At 32.3% G+C, this 23,862-nt stretch overlaps 1 protein-coding gene across 5 annotated transcripts in view; it reads left to right on the top strand.

The window, feature by feature from the left end:
- Positions 1–23,862, top strand: part of LOC143229470 (uncharacterized) — a 103,022-nt gene that overhangs the window by 41,007 nt on the left and 38,153 nt on the right. For 2 of the 5 annotated variants that reach the window (XM_076461833.1, XM_076461832.1), the window contains exons 3-4: positions 13,841–15,494; positions 23,166–23,244. In XM_076461833.1, the coding sequence (XP_076317948.1) occupies positions 13,841–15,494; positions 23,166–23,244 (1,733 nt within the window). Of the gene's footprint in view, positions 1–5,748; positions 6,152–7,835; positions 8,370–13,840; positions 15,495–23,165; positions 23,245–23,862 lie in introns of those variants that run through there. The other 3 variants (XM_076461836.1, XM_076461834.1, XM_076461837.1) reach the window with 3 other exon arrangements.

Genomic DNA, 23,862 nt, shown 5'->3' with positions numbered 1-23,862 from the left:
GAAAATATATACATTGAAATTAAAATCTGTGAAAGGCATAGAAAGAATATACGAACAAGTATAAAAGAACATCGAAGAAGTACAAATAATTATTAAAACAATGATTTCAGTGAGTGTACAAAATAACCTCAGTGTTGAGGGAAAATATTTGTAAGTTTTAACTAGAAATTGGAAGAGTCAAACCAGTCAGACAACTCTATTCATCATCTCAAGAATTCCAGTCTTAAACATCCGTAGTCATGAAATACGAAAGCCATCAGTGGTACGTCTGCAGACTTATACTTCTAGAAACCGGGTTTCGATACATATGGTGGGCATAGCGTAGATAGCCCTTTGTGTAGCTTTGTGCTTTATAGAAAACTAACAAGCAAAACGAAATATGAAGAATCCATCTTGTCTACAACTGCTACCATTAACACAGGACCTCCCTGGACTGCTTTGGCTGCACCAGCTTGCGGAATTTTAGTAGGCCATCAACAACATCACCCAGTCGAAAAACAACAAACTATGATGGAAAGGTATCATGAAAGTCGTAACAGTCACAGTTTGAAGCTATTTTAAAGTGAATGGACGGATCAGTGAACAATAATGTCCTAAACTACAAACTATAACAACTGTCAGGCATTGGTGGTAGCTTTCTCAACTATATTTATAATGTCCCTTCAGTTGAATTTTCAAAAACAAAGTTTAGCAGAAAAATGAGGATAAAAGACGGGAACTTACTAGTTTAAAAATTGCCTAATTAATTATCTTATCCAGGTTATCTGCATGAGGAGGATTTATAAGCAGTGACTAATTCATAGATTGATGCCATAGTTGGTGAAGATATGTGAACTAGACTAAAGCAAAGTAAATATACATCTTTAAAAGTAGCGGTTCAGCTTAAAAATCCTGAACAAACAACTTGAAAGCATTATCTAGGAATTATGAGATAATCAGATCAAATTCTGTTGGAATATCAGCTCTCTCTAGTAGAAGTTTTGAAAAACTCGGGAAAAATCTAACAATCGTTTAATGAAAACTGAAGAAGTAAACGAGCAGAAGATCTTTCAACTGCATTTTAATATGACATCTTCCGAAAAACTGCAAACTGAAGTTTTTATAAAATAGAATAGAGAATTCTCCCAAATTATGATATGAAAGGGAAACTGCTATGAGTGTGCAAAACATGGACATTGTATCCAAAATTATAATGAATCAATCATTGCTGAATCAAAGAGGCAGTATTCAGAAGCTGAGAATACTCTACCTTCCATAACTTAAAAAAATAAAATGCATTATTTAATGAAACGAGCTGATGGGTTTCTTCGTGGTGTTGGTTTACACTGGTTTTGCACCTATCATTATTCTTCCTGATCTGATAATGAGAAGAGATAAACTGCATTCAGAAATGAAGCAAGAAAATGGATTGATGCAAAGAACTATTGGTCATACAAACACAGTTTGAGAAAGTTTGAAGTCATCCTCAAGTAGGGAAACTTTTCTACACAACACGGTGTTATGTATTATAACACCATATAACACAAATTTTGTTCGTAGATAGAATGTGTTATTTCTTAATTGCTTATGTTGTAAAGTTACAGAAATATGGCCATTATTCCCTTCAAACTTTGCTTTTGGGACCTGGATAATCAAATTTAGGAATTAACCTATTTTCTGGCTCGGTAGGGCCAGGTGGGTTAAGGCGTTCGACTCTTAATCCGAGGGTCGCGGGTTCGAATCCCTGTCGCACCAAACACGCTTGCCCTTTCAGCCGTGGGGGCGTTATAATGCTTCGATAAATCCCACTATTCGTTGGTAAAAGAGTAGGCCAAGAGTTGACAGTGGGTGGTGTTGACTGGCTGCCTTTCCTCTAGTCTTACACTGTTAAATTGGGAACGGCTAGTACAGATAGCCCTTGTATAGCTTTGCGCGAAATTCAAAACAAACAAACAAACCTATTTTCTATGTAAAAACGGGCAAATTTGCACATTTTCATTTACATAAGGCCTGAATAAAACAACATATGAATCAAAATTTACATGTATTTATACTAAAGTTTTACAAAAATAAACAAAAATGTTTAGAAGTGAGTAGTTTTTTTGAGATTTGCGACTGTAATGTAAATCACTTTTACGTATCAGCCCCCAAATATTGTCTCCCATCATGTTTTCGTTATACACTCCCAGATCACAAAAGCAAAGTTTGAAGAGACAAATAGGTCTCTTCCATTTACTTTAGGCATAAGCAATTGGGAAATAACACTATCTGCCCAGGAACAAGAAAAAGCAAAAATTTTGTTACATAATGTTATTTATTTCCGACGAGTCTCCGATTTATTATGTTACGTTATGTTAACGTATTACTGTTTCATATAACTGAAAATTTGAATTTGAATCTGGAAGTTAATAAAATGTCAATGTATATCAAATTTATGTTATTTGCCAACGAAAGTGTTACACACAATTTCCTTTTTTTAACACAAATATAGTTTAATATACAAAACAATAGCGGTTATTAGAAATGATGGTTTATATACAAGAATTTTACAAGCTTACAAATTATATTTAGTCTTTATTTCATGTAGAACTGAATATTTTGTCCATGGTCCAGGTCCACGACGAGCAAATTAATCCCGAGTTGGTATTGTTGCAACTTGCCTACGTAACAATGTCTATCTTGGCTAGCCTCACACTGGTTACAAGTTCTCATCTTGCCAAAGATGTTTAATGTCCTTATAGAAATAATAACGTCCGAAGTAATTTACTGAAGTTGAACGGTTTGTAATGTTCGAAATATATAACTTCCCTAATCAAATTCTGTGGCTTTCTAATTTATAGGCGTTAATCAAAATTATAGCTTTCTAAGCCTATAGCACACTAATTGTAGCTGTCCAATAATATTAATACTCTTGTCTCTCGGCGCGTCAGTTTTTATACATTAATCAGTGAGACTCTAGAACATTCACCAAAGTTCGCTTGCAACGATATATTCAATCACTAGTATTATATACACATCTAGTACACTGCTCATTCTTACACACAAGAATGTTTGACAAATTTCGAGAAAAGTTACTTTTCTATTGGAGAATCCAAGTATACATTATAAATTTAATTATTCTGTGACCGGAGGAATTGGAAATCCTTCGTGCGTAGTTTGTTAGTACAAATTTGCAGGAATTTCGTTCATAAATTCAACAAATTTAGCACAGCGGTTTGTCTGCGGATTTACAACGCTAAAACCCCGGGTTTCGATACACGTGGTGGATAGAGCACAGATAACCCAGTGTACCTTTGTGTTTAACTACACACACAAACAAACTTTGAGAAAGAAAATGAAACGTCAGAATGCAAGTTACGGAAAGAGAGAGCCCCTCTCATCAAATTGTGAAACAAGATCCAGTGAAAAAAAGCCAGGAACAAACCCGAAATACAGAAGCACATCAAATTGCTCAAGCTCACCATGGCCAAGTGGTTAAAGCACTCGACTCGAGGGTCGCGGGTTCGAATCCTCGTCACACCAAAACATGCTTGCCCTTTCAGTCGTGAGAGCGTTATGATGTGATGGTCAATTCCACTATTCATTGATAAAAGAGTAGCCCAAGAATTGGCGGTGAGTGATGATGACTAGCTGCCTCCCTCTAGTCTTACACTGCTAAATTAGAGACGGCTAGCGTAGATAGCCCTGGTGCAGCTTTGTGCGAAATTAAAAAACAAACATATTGCTCATCAAGTTATATATATATTATCCCAGTTTGGTCCCATAGTTAGACAATTCATAATTTCACTATTTCGTAGCTGTTATAGAATATATCTTTATTTAAACTTTTTTCCAGAAATTTTCATTAAGATATTCTGTATATAGTTATGACTTTTTTCATTGATTGGATGTTGAAAAGTCGTAAACGTGCTAATTCATCCTTTTATTTAGATAAAATTTACATACGACAACATATAAAGTTTGTTTCACTTTGGCCTTGTATTTGTGTCAACTCCTTCACCGACGTGAGAGGTAGCGAGCTCATCTTAATAGGTTGATGCAAATGATTGTACAAATTGATATGATTTCTTTTTCTTCCACGTTTGTGTGTGTGTCATTTAAAATAATCTGTGTTGTATACAAATTGGAATTATGGTTGGTGCACCATACTTGGATCCTTTGCTGTTTGAAAAATATGGTTGAAATTAAATATTTTTGCCTTTGTCGACGTGTTTAAAGAGTTTCTTAAGCCTAAGCAACCAATTTGAAAACACAGTTTAGAGGTATGCTATTGTACTAAATAAACATTTAAACTGATTTTAAATAATGATCTGTTTCATTCGTTCACTTGTGTTTGTATTTCATTTGCTGAGTGTAGAAATTATTCTAGGCATAATATGTTTGGATCAACATTTTTGCGGGTGCTTTTAGCTTATTCTTTGAAAATTACTGTACCTGAAGAACACAGTGGAAACAAAACATTTTTATTAACAGGGTGTACAACTCAATTTATAAGAGTTTAGATGAAATTAGTGTTTAAAAAATCTAGTGTATTATAACACGTGACAGAAAAACTATATTTTTGTTTTACGTTTGTTTTTCCAAAGTTTGTTCCAACTTTTGATTACACGAGCTTGTCAAGTTTGCAGTTAGGAAATACAAGCACTGTAAGGTCTCTGTTCGCTTAACATGTGTTTCTAGTTTTAGATTTTACTGTATCAATTTGAAGTTATTGTATATTTATATTTCTAGATTAAAAAATAACTGACATGTGTTAGAGTTGTGCGAGTGTACTTTTAAAGTTTAACCCTGATATTATAAAGTGTAAATAATATTAATAACTTTTATTGTTGCGTTATCTGGTGTCACAAGTAGCTGTAAATAAATTAGTCTAAATATTTTGATAACTATTGCGTTTTGACACAATAACAAAATTAGTTCTTGAACAGTTACTGAGTTAATTAACTCTGGATGATAATTGTCAATTGATATAACTACAAAAACTTATATTCTTTTATATTAATAGAAGGTTTGTCAAATATTGTGAGAAGTCGCTAATTTGCGTGATTTAATTACAAGTCACATGAATAAAACCTTTACACTTTTTGCACTTTTCATGCAATGGTGAAAGGTTCCCAAAATATCCTATTCTGGAATTTTAGAGCAAATAAAATGTTACTTTTAATTTTAAAAAAATTACTTCTTGTTTGTTTCGTGTTGAATTTATTTATAATCTGGTTCTGTTCTATTAGACGGCACTGAAAATTTTCATGTTGTGATTAATGTACGATTGGTATTTTTTTAAAACTCCCCACACTGTTGTAAATCGCATCGCAAACGCGATTGGCCACAAGTATCTACTTCAATTATAATAACAAGAAAATGTGTCCTTGCAATGTTATCCTTATAAAGAAGTGACCCTGAGAGCAATGTTGAATTACTCTGTTTCGACGAGTAATGCTAGTAAAACTTAATTTTTAATTATGGCCTAGCAGGTATATTTCACGTAATATTTATTAAATTTTCTGTCCGGCATTTTAATCATTTTGAAACCTCAAGCTTCTTCTGTGTAACATTTTGCAGAATAGATTTATTCTTTATTTTTGTAGATATTGAAATGGATGCCGCCTACTGTGAGACAAGTTTTGTTGTAATAGTTTAGAATAAAGAATAAAAGAGAGCAGACATTGTTACCCACACGAAGTTTTTTGTATGTGTATTTGTTAGAACCCTATTATAAATGCGCGTAATATTTAAAGGTAGGAGGTTTCCTTTAGTCAGTTTTGTCTGTGTCGTATAAAACGTCATAGCTTGTGTTCCTAAATAAGTCATTGACTGTCTGGTTCGTGGAACAGAGAGTTCGCAAAGGGACTCAAAAAGTTGTCTGGGATTGCGAGGCGTGCTGTCTTCCTGCAAAAGGCGTTCAAACCGTCTGTTTCTAGACGAACGTGAATGTTTAACATAAAAGCACTCAAAAGTGTGCATCGGTGTTTTGAGCTTAGACTTCGCACAGTCACATGGTGTTCGATTTCTGCTTTAGCGTTACGCAGCCTACATTTGTGTCCTGGGAACAGTGGATCGCTTTTGATGTTATAGCTATTGTATTGGAGTTTGCTTTTGTTCTCGTCTTCGTTGCTGCTTGAATGACCCTGAATAACTCCAAGTAGGTCACCTGGGCCTCCGGAAGTGTCAGGTTTGGGCGGTGGCTAACATGAACTTTCTTAACTGTTAGTTCGCGGTGTCTTTTAATGTTGAAAATAATTGTGCTTGTGCATTAGATTTTGTATGGGAAGTAATCTTAGGTATTTTTACAGAAAAACAACAACAACAACAACAACAACATGCTCAATAGATTACTTTACCTGACGGAACGCCTAATATTATAAGAAATGTCCGAGAAAACATTTTTATTTATTTTATAAGCTAGGCTTAAAGTTATATTTAAGTTTAAGCTTGAAGTTATCGTTACTACCAGCAAATGTAATTAAACAACACTTGATATTACAATTATAAATTGAAAATTTAATGCTTATTTTATTTTATGTGAATAAATTGAGGTGACATAATGTTTAATTATAATGATTTAGTAATTTCCTTAATTTAAGGACACGGTGTATAAGTCATTCATTTCGTTAAATCACTCGGCACTGTTCCGCTAAACTCTCGAAAGAGAAAGTTTAAAGTATATGAATTGAGAGCTTAGTAATATATTTAGAAATTAATAATGGACATGTACTGTATGAATAAAATGCATGTTTGTTTTTATTTTACATATATTTATGTATGTATATTTACACTCAGTGGCTACTTTATTAGATACATACGCCTGCTTTTTAACGTAAATAGCCAATAGCGAATCATCTGGCTGCAATTCAATATATAAAGCATGTAGACATGGTCAGTAGGTTCAGTTGTTGTTTGATTGTACATTAAAATGGGGAAGATGTGTGATCTAAGCGACTTTGACCAAGGAATGATTGTTGGTGCCAGACATGGAGGTTCCAGCATCTCAGAAACTGCTGACCTGAGATTTTCACGCACTACAACTCTAGAGTTTTCAGAGAATGGTGCATCCAGTGAGCAAAAAACACTTTGTTATAAGAGAGATCAGAGGAGAATGACCAGACTTATTCAAGCTAACAGGAAGGCACAGATACTCACATAACCACTCTTTACAATGATGTGAAGAAGGGCATCTCTGAACACACAACTCGTCATACCTTGAAGCGGATGAGCTACTTGCCTGACGAATCTCGATTTCTTCTGTGACATGCTGTTGTGACGTAAACAGAATTAATCCATCGATCCATTCTGCCTTGTGTCTACAGTACAGTCTGCTGGTGGTGTTGTAGTGGCGTGGGGAATATTTTCGTGACACACATTAGGCTCCTTAACACCAATTGAGCCTCATTTGAATGCCACAGCATACCTGAACATTGTTGCTTACCATGTACATCTCTTATGGCACAGTCTACCTGTTTTCCAATGGCTACTTCCTGCAAGATAATGCGCCATGTCACAAAGCGCACATCTCTTAAACTGGTTCCACGAACATGATAGTGTACTTCAATAACCTGCATGCTCCCCAGAACTCAATCCAATAGAGCACTTTTGGGATGATGTGGAACGGAAGGTTGCGGCATGAATGTGTGGATGACAAATTTGCAGGAATGCTATCGAGTCAGCATGGACCAAAATCCCTAAGACATGTTTCCAGCAATGTGTTGAATCCATGTCGCGAAGAATTCAGGCAGTTCTGAAGGCAAAAGGAGGTCCCACCTGGTATTAGATATATGTACCTAATGAAGTGACCATATATATTTATTTATTTACAGTTATTGAAATTGCGGGGACGTAACAAAAAAGTTATAATGTTATAACTTGCCAAGTTGTATATTTGAAACAGTGAAATGAGGGATCTTGCCAATTAGCGACAAGAAGCCACAAGCTTTAAAACAATGTAATTTACAATAAAACATGGAAGTATTTGACATATTTGCTGAAACATAATTGTGTAGCACTTTGGTAGCCCAAAGTTTAAAGGTTATGCTCGAGCCCTGCTAAACGTCAGCAAGAACCGTAAGGAAAGAAACGAACAATATAAAACAGCCCATTGGTCCTACGGTTGTTATTACACGAGAAGAATATATGTTACGTTTTCCGTACATCACGGAATTCGCCAAAGTTATAAAGGCCCATGCAGATGAAGACAGTACACAAATGTAACATAAAGCTAATAAGTAGTAAATTAAGTCTGAGAAAGCAATTTTTGATTTCACACAAAAATGCAAATAAAATAATAAAACATTAAAAAATTCAGTAATGATACTCGCTTCTCGTTTATAGTAAACGCAATGACAATTTCTTGATCAATATGGCGGGTCACCTACGCTGTCGTACAAAATATTTTGGTATGCTACAATTTCATATTCGTAAATTGTTTGATATTTTAATGTTTGTGGGTACTTCACATTGCTTTAAAGGCAGTAATCTTTCATGTTGCTGACTTGTTAAACTGTCATGAAGCTTCATGCTGTTAATCGACGGAACATATGATGGTTTCACTTCAACTTACGCCTAAACATTTTTTACTAATTTTTAGATAAACTACGAATTGATTGGTAATAGCACTTTTGTTAATAATTTCCGCCCTCCTTTCAAGTAAAAGATAAAATTAGGTATTAAGAAGTAAAGAATGTGATCACCAGTATGAAAATAACATAGGGTTTTATGTTTGTGGTATTTATTTTTTTAAACACGTACATTGTAGAAAATGCACATTTTTTAAAGACACATCCCTATATTTATTTTTACATTACGATCTAATCTAAAATGTGTTGATAATCTTTAATTGAAGAAGTATAAAATACTTTATCTTTCTGCTTGTGCTATCTAAATTCTTGCAAGATTTTCCTAGACATTTGTTTTAATTTCTTTTTTGTAAGGTATATGAGTCAATAGAGTATGAAGAAAGCCATCAGGGCTATAGCTGTTTTTTTGGATTGTAACATATTTCTCACTATACTGATTTTAAGGAATATCTTCAGCCTTATTAATTCTCAGTCTGTGATGAATAAAGGGCATTAGGCTTAATTGAACAACACAAAATTGAGTCATTTCATGTCATAGATTTTCTTGAAAAAATTTGAGCAAGCTTCATTTTGATTTATTCAGCCATGCAAAATCCTAAAGCTGTACTGTATGGCTGAATAAATCAAAATTAAGGTTTTGCTTAAAATTTTTCGAGGAAGTTTGTGACATGAACTGGAAAGCCCCAGGTGAGTTGGCATGGAATGATACAATTATAAGTATCTTTATGCACTTCATAACACATTGCAAACAAAAGATCATATGGTTTCTCAAGGGCTGCCCTTGTACCTCACACTATTTTTTGGTAAAAGTAAAAATATAAACCCAATATCTGTATTTTAGGAAATCATTGATTCCCTTCCCAGTCTCCTGCAAAGTGATGCTCTCTGCTAGTGCTTACTGATTCCATAAGTCAACCATCGTATTAGAAGGCAAGTAAGTTGGAAACTAGCTTGTCTTTTCCCAGATGCTAAACATGTTTCTTCTCATCCAGCATTCTCTGTTATTTTGAGAGTAGTGTAGAGTACAGGCAACATGAAAGGAATTTAATTTTCTGTTTTGATAATCACTGCTGAAAATTTGAAGTAGAACTAGAGCTAATTAAGTTTCTATGAAATTATCACTGCCAAAAAGTAAAGGAACTCGTTAAAACAGTGATGACGCTGAAAGTATTTGACAGTGATAATTTATTTGATAACAATGTGACATTGGTGAATGTCTGTTAAGTTCCTTTAGGTATATAGAAAGAAGGATGTAAGGCACCTATGAAAGTAGGTTATTCCTTTGTGGCTTGTATAACAATGAACCACATATATATTAATAAAATAATCAGCACTTTGTTAGTAGTTAGGGTGTTTACTACTGGTACGTGAACATTAATGACTACTTGAAATTTAGTATTTATAATTTCTGATATCCACCACACTTTAAGGGATCCTTCTATATGTTTTGGGTACTAACTCTTTTAGTAGCTGCAATGAACAAAATGATTTAAAGGACTACTTACTCTTCTGTTGGATTTCAGTAGGCCAAATTTGTGTGTAGTTTATTATTATGTAATGGTTCAAAGGTATTCAACAGGCTCTATTTGTGTTCTGTTGGTTACTGTCCCAAGTGAAAAATAATTATGTATACAGACCAACTTGGTATCATTACTGTTAGTTTCACACATCAAAATACAAATGGTTATTTACATGTACACAATACTCTTTTTAAATGTTATTAGTAATGGTGAAATACTTCAGCCATTTCTTGCAAAATATTAGCTTACAGGTCTTGCTTCTTTCCAGGTGCTTGTTATAAGTTATAGTTTGTTTTTTTTCTGAAAGATGTCTTCCAACATCCAATACTGACCTTTTAGTTTATCTCTCACCATGTTTTTATTTTACTGGACCGGTCAAACAATACCAAAAAATAATTAAAAAAAAACAGTTAAGTGAAATATGGCATAATTTAATCTGTAGAAAAGAAAAGCAAACAATGTTTGCATTAGGAAAAATTGCCTCTCAAGAAACCCACCTTGATCTGTAATAGTTTTATATTGATGTGTTTTTTTTTCTGATAAAAACTATTTAATGAAAACAACTAGTATCAGTCAACAAATTTGAATTTTTTTCTTATTTTGCAACTTATTAAGCTTCTCATTCTCTATTTGTAAATTTACATCATCTGTGTACTGTTATAACCAAAACAAATATTTGAAATATTTACTATGCCTGATTTCTAGGGTGAAATTTTGCTTTTCATTTACCAAGTCACCACTTCCAATGTTTTTAATCCTTTTTTACATTGCTGTTGTTGTCATATCATTTATACATCATATTTTTAATGACAGTTTACCCTAATACAATCTGTACATTTTAAGCTATGTTTACTTTTAAACAGCCTTTTTTTTTTTTTTTGGATAGTGTTTTAGTGAAGTATGCATTTCTGAATTTTAAGAAAAATAAACTTCTAAACATTTGAAATCCACATATCAAGAAATTAATAAGATACCATCTTTCTTACTTGTTACATTTGTATCTTGGCTATGCCGTAGGAACACTTAGTTTTGCACAACTTTTTCTTTCCAATATAAGAATTCTGTAATCACTAATGTTTCCTTATTAACCAAACAATGGCTGTAGGGCAAATGGGACTCTCTCTCTCACTTGAAATATTGTGTCTAGTCTTGGGCTCCTTACTTTAGTAAAAACATTGAATTGTGAGAAATGGTTCAGAGGAATGCTACAAAAATGATACATGGGATGGAGTTGTCATACAAGGATAGGTTAAGATGTCTGAAATTTTCCTTTGACAAAAGAACAGATAGAGGGAATCTGATTGAAGTATATAATATTGTGAGGATAATTGATAGTATTGATGCATTATCTTTTTGTGTATTTATTGATGAGAATGGTTTAATTAGAGGAGAAAGGTATAAATTGTGGCAGAATGGACTCATCTTCTGCTAAAACAGTTTTATTTTTCTAAAAATGTAGTTATGGTGGAAATATTAAATTAAAGGTAATATATGTGAAATACTAATGAATATAAGAATGATAAGTGTGGACTTTTAGTTAGTATATATATCAACAGGTCCCTTGTTGCCCTTAAATTTTATTTCTTTCATTTCTCAGTGTGAAAATTATATCAGTTTTGGCATGTAAAAACTAAACGTATAAAAAGAATAATTAATAATGTGGTAGATATGTATACTAAAACTGTTGTACATCACTGTGACACCTAAGGCACGTGTGAGGAATTAACATAAAAAGAATAATTAATAATGTGGTAGATAGGTATACTAAAACTGTTGTACATCACTGTGACACCTAAGGCACATGTGAGGAATTAACATAAAAAGAATAATTAATAATGTGGTAGATAGGTATACTAAAACTGTTGTACATCACTGTGACACCCAAGGCACGTGTGAGGAGTTAACCATTATTTTTTTCATTTAGGAATGGGCATTTCTCAGCATTTATTACAGTATCATTACATGCTCTTCTATTAATAATAACAGAAGTTTCCTATGTATGTTTTATAAGTTATCTGAGTTTACAGTGTATGATTCAACTCAACATATTTAAATAGTGTTTATTGTTGATTGGTTTTTTACACTCAATTATGGAATTATTTTAAGCATGTGCCACCAACATATGCTGAGCTACGAGTATAAAAACCTTTCCACCAACTTAGAAAAGTAGGAGTTCCCATTAGTAGTTCTTTTTTATAAATTAGTACTACTTATATAGACAATACCACCTGAGTGTCAGTGTGCTTGTGCCTTATTTGATTCACCTCTCAGCATGTGAATGTCAGTTGTGTGGAGTATATGGATTGTATAATTGGTACTTATGTGTTTTTTAATAAATAGTTCCTGGTACTACATGATGTGTCTTTATTGAGCTAGTTGAGAGTATTGTATACAACCTCGTCATCACATAACTTGATATCTCACAACATGTTTACCATCTACCTGTATGTCTTATTTATGATTTAAGTTGCATTTTATTTAAAGTTTGCAAGTTTAATACGGCCATTCTAATAATCTCTGGCATTCAGTGATAAAACTACCCAGTAGTGATGTATTGTACTGTGACAATGCTTTTAATTTATTTACATTATTGGAAAATTGTATTGAACAGCTTTAGTGTTTAATCACATTTCTCACTTGAATATTTTTAGGATTTTATGTTTTAGCTTAATAGTCTAGTGGGATGTATTGTTCTCATTTCCCATAAATATTTTTTGTATTTTCTAATTCTGTGGAAAAGGAAATCCATCAGAAGATCATGAAAAGGACTGTTAGATTGAACTACAATTATTATTGATATGGTACATGTGTGCATACATGTGGTAAAATCTATGCAAGTTAAATGAACTTTAAAAAAAAAGCTGAAATTAAATTTAGTTGATTTTGTAAAAAGTATGTAGCTCAAAATTCATTAGCCCAACATGGCTAGGTGGTTAAGGTGTTTGTTTCATGATCTGAGGGTTGCGGGTTTGAATGCCGTGGCATCAAAACATGCTCACCCTTTTAGTCATGAGGATATTGTAATGTGACAGTCAATCCTACTATTCATTGGTAAAAGAGTAGCCCAAGAGTTTGTGGTGAGTGGTGATGACTAATTACCTTCCCTCTGGTCTCACATTGCTAAATTAGGGATGGCTAGCAAAGTTAGCCCTTGTGTAGCTTTATGCAAAATTCAAAACAAATTAACAAACAAGATTCAATTTTATTTATTTCTTCATAACAAGTGAAGATAAAACTACGATATGTGGTTCACTAGATGCATAAAATTAGTTGTATAAAAATTTGTATAGTTAGCAATGTTGTGAACTCAGTTTTAGTCTATTTCACTGGAAAAAAATTTTAACTGGATAAGAGGTATAAAATTTTCACATTTTTTAAGTAATGAGAAGAAAATTATATAGATTTATAAAACTGGTGATAATTTATAGTTGCAATTAAAATATCTTGAGAGATCATTTTGCTATTAGTAAGTAGAATAAAATTTGTATCAGTAAAGCAAAGAAAATAGTTACTTGCTTCTTCAAGAAAAAAAATTATCCTTATTGGAAAATGTATAGTGGGTGATCAATGCTAAGAAAGTAAATGGTCAATAAATTAAATTTTGTAAGTGGTATTTTTGCATTTCTAGTATACAGTTAGTTCAGTTAATTGTGAAAGTGTAATTTTAACAAATGTCCTTTTTATATAACGTTTAGTCCCTGCAACTCTATATCAAAAGTGTTTTCTTAAAAAATATATATATTAATTTTAGGTGATTTTTATATTTTGTAGGGCCAAGTTTATACACCTTCTGAATTTGACATAATACAACAAGACTCTACTCTTTCATCGGGAACAGTTCAGCTTTATGGGCCAAATTCAGAATACAGCAGTTTTCTTCCAGAACATCACCAGCCTTTGTCATCTTTTAATGGACAGGTGGATCCAAATAACAGTGCTATGCTACTGGAGCAGGAGACACCTAGTATTTCAATAAGGCATCAGATAATGAACAATCGTTTAAAGTCTCTTATCCAGAGTCGTCAGACTCAAAAAGAACAGATTGGAGTAACTGGACAATTACGTGGATCTGATCAGTTCCAGATTGGATCAGAAGATTCAGCAAGCCTTTTAGATCATCAAGTTCTTCCACCTTCTATTCCTGGAGTTCCAATTATGTCAAGGGAACCAGAACTTCTTGATCCAGCTCAGCAGTTCAGCTATATTATGTCCATGCAAAATTCAAACCCAGTTGCTTCAGGAGCAGTAAGAGTGATTAATCCCCAGGAGAGTGAATTTATGAAAGGATGGCATATGGGCATGGAAGAACAGTTAGGGGAAACAGAGCAAAGTTCTATTTTACAAGGTGACATTAAAGGTGAAAGTCAAGTAGCACAAATGATGGTTCAACTTGGAAGATATCTTGGCACCCAAGAAAATCACCAAAATGTAGGAAATGAGATATTTTTTAGTGGTACTAGTACCTCTGATAATACAGATCAAGGAAATAAATTGGTGATAACAGACCCCAAATTTAGTCCTGGAAATAAAGAAAACCTCTACAGCAATTCTAGACAATCGTCCAAGTCTCAAGCTCAACAACCACTTGATTTTCCAGGCCCTTCAGAATCCCAGTGTCATCAGGTTCCAACAAGTTCTTCGTTTACAAACCAAAGCTTTCATTCGTCTACGTTGTCACCTCAACTGACATCAACCCAAGTGTCTCTCCCTCAAACTACTGAAAGTACGAGCTCAACAAGAATTTTAGAGAAACCAGAAAGCAGAAGACAGATGGATTATTCAGCTATTAGCTCTGCTTATACTGGCACTTCCTCTGCAACTGAAAATGAGACTGATATAGAAGAAAATCTTGAGTCACAACCTTTTTTATTAAATACAACAACATCTATGAATACATATACAAGTATTATCAACACATTTAATCTTGCTACATCTGCATTGCAAATACTCTATACATCTGAAGCACCTTCACTTTTCCCCGACTCTTTTACTGATCCAGATCAAGCAGTGAAAACAGTTGCTAGTATGTTTTCAGGCTCTGAGATTAAAAGCTCTTCAATTCAAACATCTACATCTACTGTAAATCCTTTTCAAAGTGCATCGTCTATTTCAGAGGGAAACTCTGTTGTATCAAACATAAATAGTAGTCGTACCCATGTTGCTAATCAACAGTTATCCTCTACTGCTGATCCAAAGCACCTTCCAACATCACTTTTAGAGTCTGTTGATGAAAATTCTTTTCCCAGGTTGAGCACTTCTACAGGTTTAACAACAGAAGCATTTGTATTTACCAATGTCTCCTCACAGCCTATATCAGTTTCTTTACCAAGTTTTCAGGACCAAGACTGGTGGGCAAGGTTAGAGCGTCTAAAGAACAACTCTAAAGTGGAAGTTCCAACTTGCGAATGCCTGGGAACTGAGGAAAGTGAGTACGGAAACCAGAATCCTCTTCCATCTCTCCATGCCCCCTGTCTGTAGGGTTATTGGAGATGATATTCCAATAAGCTCAGGGTGCAAAAGTTGTGCCAAACTTGATTTGACTCAAGGACCACTGTTGCTGTACTGTTGTCAGTGTAGTGAGGTAATTTTATCATGTAACAGTGAGTTCTCATAGAAGTGTGGGTTTTATAAAGATACAGAAAAGAAGAAATATTACTTTAGGTTTTAGGAAAATTTCTTCTTGAATTAGTGGGTCAGCCAGTTAACAATGAACAGCTTGAACTACTTTTACATGTCATTTTCCTGATGTTGATGGATCTAAGCATAAACATAACGGGTATATATAAATACATATGCAGACATTGTAATGTTAATGTATTTAAAACCAAAAGCCCAAAGGAAGGTGTTTCTCCCCATTTAACAACATTTGACTTCTACCTCAGTAATATTGGCATTTCCTTTTTTTTAGAAATCATCTACCTTTACTTTGTTCAGTTTTTAAAATGCCTTTTTTTTTCTATTGTCATCTTTCATATAGACAAATGCTCACAAACATGTCTTGACCAGCTCTCAGGGAATCAATGAAAGACACTTGAGTTGATTAGTTATAGTAGTATGTTACACTTTTTTTTTCTTTGTTAAGTCAGTGTGGAGTCTTGCTTGCATGTTATTAATGGGCTTACTTTTGTGCCCCGTATGTTGCAGTTTATTACATTTTTAGTTACTTTGGGAATTGATTGTCACAGTTGATGGTTAATTACTTGTATACTGTGAATCCTGACTTACATAAATACGTGTAGCATAAAAAGCAGTGTTCTGTATTTTGAAATTGATGTGATGTGCCATATTCGTATTTTATTTAGATATTTTGGATTTGTGATGAAAAAATAAACAGTTTAAAAATATTATTTGTAAATATGCCTCCTATTATTTTTCTCTTATCTTAAAATTTTTGACATTTTGTCACACTCTTATTTTGTATAAGTGGATTTTATAAACAGGGAGCACATGTTAAACATTTAAAGAATCTCTTAAGTAGGAGTATTCTACCAGCTTTTGCCCATTTAGTCTTCAACCAGTATTAAAAGTCATTTTTTTTAACTTTGTCTCAACAGTAAAATACATTATCAAATATATACTTTAGAATCAGAAGATGTGGATACTAGTCAAAAGAGAATCACCACGTTTTAGCTCAGTTCAGTATTCTAAACACGAATTAAAAAATCTGTAATATTTCTCTTTAGAACAGGTTATAAATATTATCATAATTGAAATGCATTGTAGAAGTTAGATCTGTAGTTCACTGTTAATATTCTTTTAGCTGACACAGCTTTTATTCTTAACATTGCTCAGATAAAAGGGTCATTAAAAATAAATTTAAACATTTAATAAATTATTCTTCAAATGAATGAGACATAATCCTTCCTAGAATTAATTCCAAAGTGTTTTATCCCAAAATCTGTTCTAATACATTATTCAAAATTCTTTAATTTTTGATTTTTTTTAAAAGTTATCCTACCCTTCAACAAGTCACACTCTACCTAAAATTACTTTCATTTTTATTAATAGTGATAGCAAAGGAATTGTATGAGTTAAAATAGTTTTTATTAACTGGAAAATTATAAGTAATCGTAAAATTTGGCTAAAATTTAGATGAATAACAGTTAGTACTTGTTATTTTGACTTCAATTTTCTCGCACTTAACACTAAAAATGTGGAAGTTGGTGTGTTAAATGCTAATTAGTAGTTAGCTGTAATTTAAAACTGAATTCCTATTTAGGGCTTGCAGTTAAGAGTTTCTGTTCATCCATGCAGAAAAAGGCTGAGGGAAGAATTGCTCTTGAAACTTAAAACCTCTATGTTTAAAATGTTTCAATATCATGACTGTATTGTTTAATATAAATTATTATAAAGCTATTTGAAAATTGCTTCAGCATTGTGGGGGGGCAGAAGTAACCCATATCTTGTATTAAAAAAAAAAAAAGTATGACTGCATGCAACAAGACCCCACAAACAGCAGTACATGAGGTAGATCTAGAGGTGTTTTTTTTTTTTTTTCCTTTTAGAAAAATATTATTTACATTTGATTGTACTGTTTAATGAACAGTATTTTACTATAACTTTACCATATAGGGTTTTTTTGTTGTTGTTATTGGCAATAACAACTTTTGCACCTGAGCAAAATGGTTGTGATCAAATAAGTTTGACATTTTGGATGACCTTTGATGTACTTATGTTCATTTGCATTTTCCAAAACATTTTTCTAAGTTAGTGTGTACATAATTTTTTTTAACTTGTGTATTTATAAATATATATTAAATGTAATGGTATTAATCATGTAAATTTACAATACATTATTCATTGGTGGGTTGTGATACTGCTTTTCAACCCTGCACTGCATTCCTGTTGCATGCAGTCTGCTTGCTCTTTAAAAAAGTTAAAAAGCTATAATAATTTTCACAAATAGGATATTTTTCTTTTTGAACAAATAAGTTAGTAATGCCTATCAGTATATCTAACCTATCTTGAAAATGGATTATTAAAATAAACCTAGTAGTTCTCAGGATTTCCATATTCATTGTTTCTGCAATCTGTTAAAAAAAAAAGTCTTGGAATATTGGATCTACTGGGGGGTTCTTCTGGAGAAAAAAAATCTCCCTAAAATATTCGAGTCATCCTTTGACCAGAAACTCCTTCAGTTGGTTTAATCTTTACAATATGTACTTTAATGAGAACACTTATCTTCAGACATATCTTGAAATAATTTGTATTAAGAAACCAAATCACAAAGTTCTTAAAATTTTAATATTGCTACATTTTTCTTGCTCAAAAATTACAGTAACATTGTTATTGTGTTTTGCATGTGGAAATTGATTCTCAATGAAAAAAGCTCTCTATTTCATAAATTATTTTGTACGATGTACAATGAATAAGTGGTAAACTTGTCCTCAGCTTTATGACTTTTATCTTTTCAAATCACTAAGGTCTAGCTATGTCAGCAGAATACTTAGAAACTCAGTATTGAGACTTGTGGTGTAATTAATTTTTAACATTAGTGATTTATTTAAAGTTTTCCAAATGATAATTATACATTTCCTTTACCTAATTAAGCTAATACATCTGGATAATACTGGAAATCTCAATTATAACTTCATTGATTATTAAAGATAGACAGAATCGTGGGTTCAAACTCCACTTAATCAAAATTTTGTTAGAATAAGTCTTAATTCCACAAGATTTTGTTCTGACATCAAAAACAAAGTTTTAGTTAAATCAGTAAAAATTGGTTCTTCCAATACCAACAAAAAATAAAATCTATACTCGGTGTTTTAAGACTCCTCTGTTGACAATTTGTCCTCCACGGTTGGCAAAGGGAAAATAGATTTGTTGCATCAAAACATAATATCTTAGAGAGCTAAAACATCCACCATTATGAAAAGTAAGAAACTAGTTTATGCAACTCAGTTTTAAGATCAGTGCTTTTATTCAAATCTCTTACCCAGTGGCTTAAGTATGCCTTTACAATTGCAGGGGTGGCCCAAGCCAAAAGGATGCCCAAAGGGCCTAATAAACTTAAGAATTACCACCAAGGAGAGAGATGTACAATTTAATTTGTATGAATTAAAGGGAAGTTGCACTGTTCTGTTAAGTTAGCAATATCAATCAGTTAAAATCATAAATACAATTATAGGGAGATAAACGTAGAGGATTCAATTAAATGTTTATTCAGGGATGGAAGGTAGGGCTTCCTTATGTAGCTATGCCACTGCTTTCAATATAGTGTTATGGTTTAATTGAAGCTTCCCAAGTGCAAAATGCTCAACTGTGTTGGCTTGGAAACTTCTCAGCACATTTCCATCTTTAGGTCAGATGTTAGGGTTGAAATATGTTTTTTTGGTGACTTATTAGCATAACTCAAATTTTAAGAGTAAAAGTTTCATTAAAAATTCCAAGATCCAACTGAAATAAATAGAAGACTTAATTGCGTACTTTAGCTTCAAATGCAGTGGTTTTACTTTCCCAAAGTCATTTGTGACTGAATTACCTCAAATGGTTTGAGTTTTTAATCCATTAAAAGAATAATTCAACCTAAAATAGTCATTGGCTAAAAAGGTTTGAGGCAGTGGAATGCTTTTTCAAGCTTACAAAAATTTGAGATAATGTCTATTTAAAGAATGAATATAAGTCTAGCAACCTCGTGTGGCCAGGAGGTTAGGGCACTCGACTTGCAACCTAACATTTGCAAGTTCACATCTCTGTTCCACCAAACGTGCTTACCCTTTCAGCCATGGGGATGTTATAATGCCATTGTCATTTCTACTCTTTGGTGAAAGAGTTGGTAGTAGGTGGTGATGACTGTTGGCCTCGTTTTTACTCTCTTCACTGATAAATTAGGGATGGCTAGTGCAGATAGCCCTTGTGTAGCTTTGTGCAAAATTCAAACTAGATGAGCCCAGCAGTCCACAAAATGTATTACCATTCTCCTTGATCTGAGAAATATATTAACAAGAAAGCTTCAAGAGTTTGTTTTTTTTATAATGCCACAAACAATGTTTACATCATCAACTATTAATTGATGCTTTGATATCTTGTATTTGATGAGTAATGTATCAAATAGGCATATGTAATGAACCTACATCATTCCTTTTTTCTCACTATCTCTCTCAGAGCTTTTTTAACTATTGAATATGGATACATTGGAAAATCACTTTTAATCCAAAGAAGTATAACCAAACTAACAGTAAATGTAAAATTCTTCTCTTAACTAATAGGAAAATATATTGATTTTGTTAGAGGGATATTGGTGTTGCTAAAATAAATCATTGGTTGTGGTCATACATAAAAATAAAAGGGTCTTTTGAGTATTGTAATACAAGAGAAAATAAGACAACTGTCTCTAGTTAAACTGTTTTACATAATTTGTCTTACAAATTTGATGTAAAAGCTGTTTAATAAAATCTCAGCTACAAATAAGATATTTGTATAAAGGAGAATAATGAGGACTTCTTTTGTACAGATTTTGAAAATAACTACTGTTTTTGTGACTGATGTACTAATCACAAGTACCTCATCTAGTACTTGGATAATCATCATTTTATAGCACTGTTGTATAATAGTATGAGGACACTTCATGAAAAAATGACACATGAAATTATTGAAGGCTGACAGCTCAATGAAATAAATCACCAAAAATAAAATAGGAGAAAAGATAAAATATTCTCAGATTGTAGGGTTTCTGTATTTTTGAATAAAAAGTTAAAAGACCAAACGTTAGTCCATAGTAAACAACAGAAATCAAGTTGAAAATTTATTTGAGTTTGTGAAAAATTTTTATAGTGTTACAAAATTTGACAATGTCCTAAGTTCAATAAAATATAAAAACTTAACCCTTACTACATTTATTTCCTACTTCTTGTTCCTCATATACTGTTTAACTAATTTAAACTACTATTTAATTAATTTAAATTAGGAAAAATAAAGGAACATCAATAAATCTCTTAAAAAGAAGTTGTGAGAAAGAAAATCTTGTTAATAGCAGTTTAACTCTTGCAAGTATTCTATATTTATGAAACAAAAAATATTAAGTTGTATATAGTAATAATAATTTCTATGACCTATCCCTCCTTAAATAAAAGTAAAAGTAATTTTTCAGAGCATGTATAATAAGGAAACAGTAATTATTTCATTACAAATAATAGTTTGAAGTTTTAGAAGTTCCAATGCAGCCTTATTCAATACTAGAAAAACTTATTTATTTTACTCATCAGACTTGTGTATATATATGAGGATGCAAAATCAGATATTTTCAGTAGGTATCTGTAATTTTTTTGTGTAGATAAAATATTAGGGGAGGTATGTATTTTTATTACAGTTTGAAATTTTAGCTGTGATTGTATTGTACAGATGATATATTTTTTAAGTCTACACAGTGGTTTTACTTTTTCTCCAGGATTACTCTTTTATTTGAAAGGATTGTAATAATCATACCTTTTAAACTATTCTTATGTTTTTGCATAAAACAAGTGGGGTCAGGATCCCCCATTTTTCAAAAACAAAATTTATAACAAATATAAAAAACAACATCTGTAAGATAAAACTTTATTGGAATGCAGGAAGTACATACATGTAGAATTCCTAAAATCTTCACAGAACAAACTCCAAACCATTAAAATATCTGTATGGTAATCAACATTTACTTCTAAATAAAATATGTTTTTTTTATAAATATCTTTGGATTACCATATCAAGTACAGATGCTGGAGTATCTTTTACTAAATCTGTAATGTTTGAAATAGGTTCTCAAACTAGAGAGCATTAGTAGTTCTAACAAATATGATGTCATCAGGCTATTATAACATGAGAAATATTAATTTAAAAATTATCTTATTTCAAGAAGCAATAGTGTGTTAACAGTTTTGATGTTTTGTGTAACTTTGGAGATAATCATCATTATTTCTTGTAGCGAGCACTATTTGGTGAGACATTTCTTTTTTGTCAAATTTTAAATGAATTATTTTTTCCAACAGTTCTTTGTTTTTGAGAAAAATATTTGTCTACTGACTAAATTTTCAGCACATATATGCCTGTGCATGACATTTCTTTAGCTTTGTGCACATGAATATTTTTGCTTCAAGATCATTTTAAGTTTGAAACAGTTTATTTTTAAATGTGCAGGATTAGTATCTTCAAAAAGAAACTTAAAAATTTGTGAATGTCAAGACATTAACCATTACATTTTTATGTGGTTTTATTCACTCCTAAATAGTTTTTCTCTATCAAAATTAGTAAAATTGTGTAGAGTATATTTTGATGGTAACATGCACACTAAAATTACACAAGACCTGTTTCTCCTTTTGTTTCATTAACACAGACTGATTATTTTTTTATCAACTGTTTTCTAACTGGAGAAAGTAATATAAATACAAGTCTATACTCACAGTCATGAGAACACTATTCTGTCACCCTAACAAAACTAAGTATTTAAAGTACCCTTACCCCCCAATTGTCCAGTGCCTGATTCTTGCTCATGTAACAAAGGTTGCAAATGGATGTATTATGGAACTGTGAAGGACCAACTGAAGACAATCTTTAAAGGAAGAATTAACTTGATCCTTGTGTTCACCATTTGAATATCATTGTGAAAGCTAGGTAAAATGGTGAACTGCTTGAGCCCTTTTTAAAGTACACCATACTAATGATTATTGTATAAGCATCTTATGACTAGTATTTTTACATTACATCAGTTGCAGGTGAGTAGGACATTTCATTCTTTGTTTTTGTGCTCAACTGTCTGCCTTGAGATAAGGGGTTAATGTTTTTGGTAGGGGTCAATTCAGTTGTTTACTATTTACTACAGACTGCAGGCATAACAGATATTTAAAGCCTACCTGTCAAAAATAATAGTAGGAAATATAATATTAAGGAGGCATATATTTTACCAATGGAAATGAGCTTGTATAAGCTGCAAAAACATAGTGTTTTATTTATTTTTTTATTTGTCTGTATATAAAGTATTTGTAAAAATCATGTTTTATATATTGTATGATTCACTGCCATCTACTAGCAGTTAAGAACTAAACCCTTAAACGTTAATTAAAAACAGGTTTGCTGTTTAGAAAAATATGTAATTATGAAATTTTCTTTTTTTTTATGTCAGATCTGGATAAAGCTCCGTACTATACACATCTCGGTGCCGGACCATCCATTGCATCCATTAGACGACTTCTAGAAAATCGGTACTTTTGATTATTTTCAACTTTAAAATCTCAAGTGCACTGCATTAGATACTGCATTTATATTATGATGTTTAATTTTGAGTAGAGGTTACAGAGATATGATGGTAAGTGTCCATTGTAAGGGCAATAGAATATTTAATTAGCTGTCAGTCTTTAAAATAATCTTCACATGTATAACATGAAGGAGTGGCTGAAACTTTGATTATATTAGTAATTTTGGTTAAATTTTTCTACATTTTCATCCATGTTTTCTGCATATAGTGTAAAGTTATTTTTAACCAAATGTTGAAAGGTCATAAATATAATAATCCTTTTAATCAGATTAAAGTTGCATGCACCAGCAGCTAGAAACTTATTATTCTGACTCTGTGTCTAACCCTTTGGGGAAAGGCAAATCAGTTACAAAAGATGATGAAAACTCTTGTTTCAATTGATAAGAATTAGGGGATTTTTCCCTTGTAAATAACATTTGGAAGAGTTGGTGACATATATAGCATTTAATTATGTTATTTCAGTGATATAAGGTTTTTGTTTGAATTTTGGAATAGAACTTCTTTTGCCTTCATCATATGTGAGCATGAGTAAAAAAGCCTTCTAAACTCTAGCAGCCAGATAAAG

Source organism: Tachypleus tridentatus, chromosome 10, assembly GCF_004210375.1.
Source record: "Tachypleus tridentatus isolate NWPU-2018 chromosome 10, ASM421037v1, whole genome shotgun sequence".
In the NCBI taxonomy this organism is placed as follows: domain Eukaryota; kingdom Metazoa; phylum Arthropoda; class Merostomata; order Xiphosura; family Limulidae; genus Tachypleus; species Tachypleus tridentatus.
Note: the sequence above shows the minus strand (reverse complement) of the source record. Positions and strands in the feature narration are given on the sequence as shown.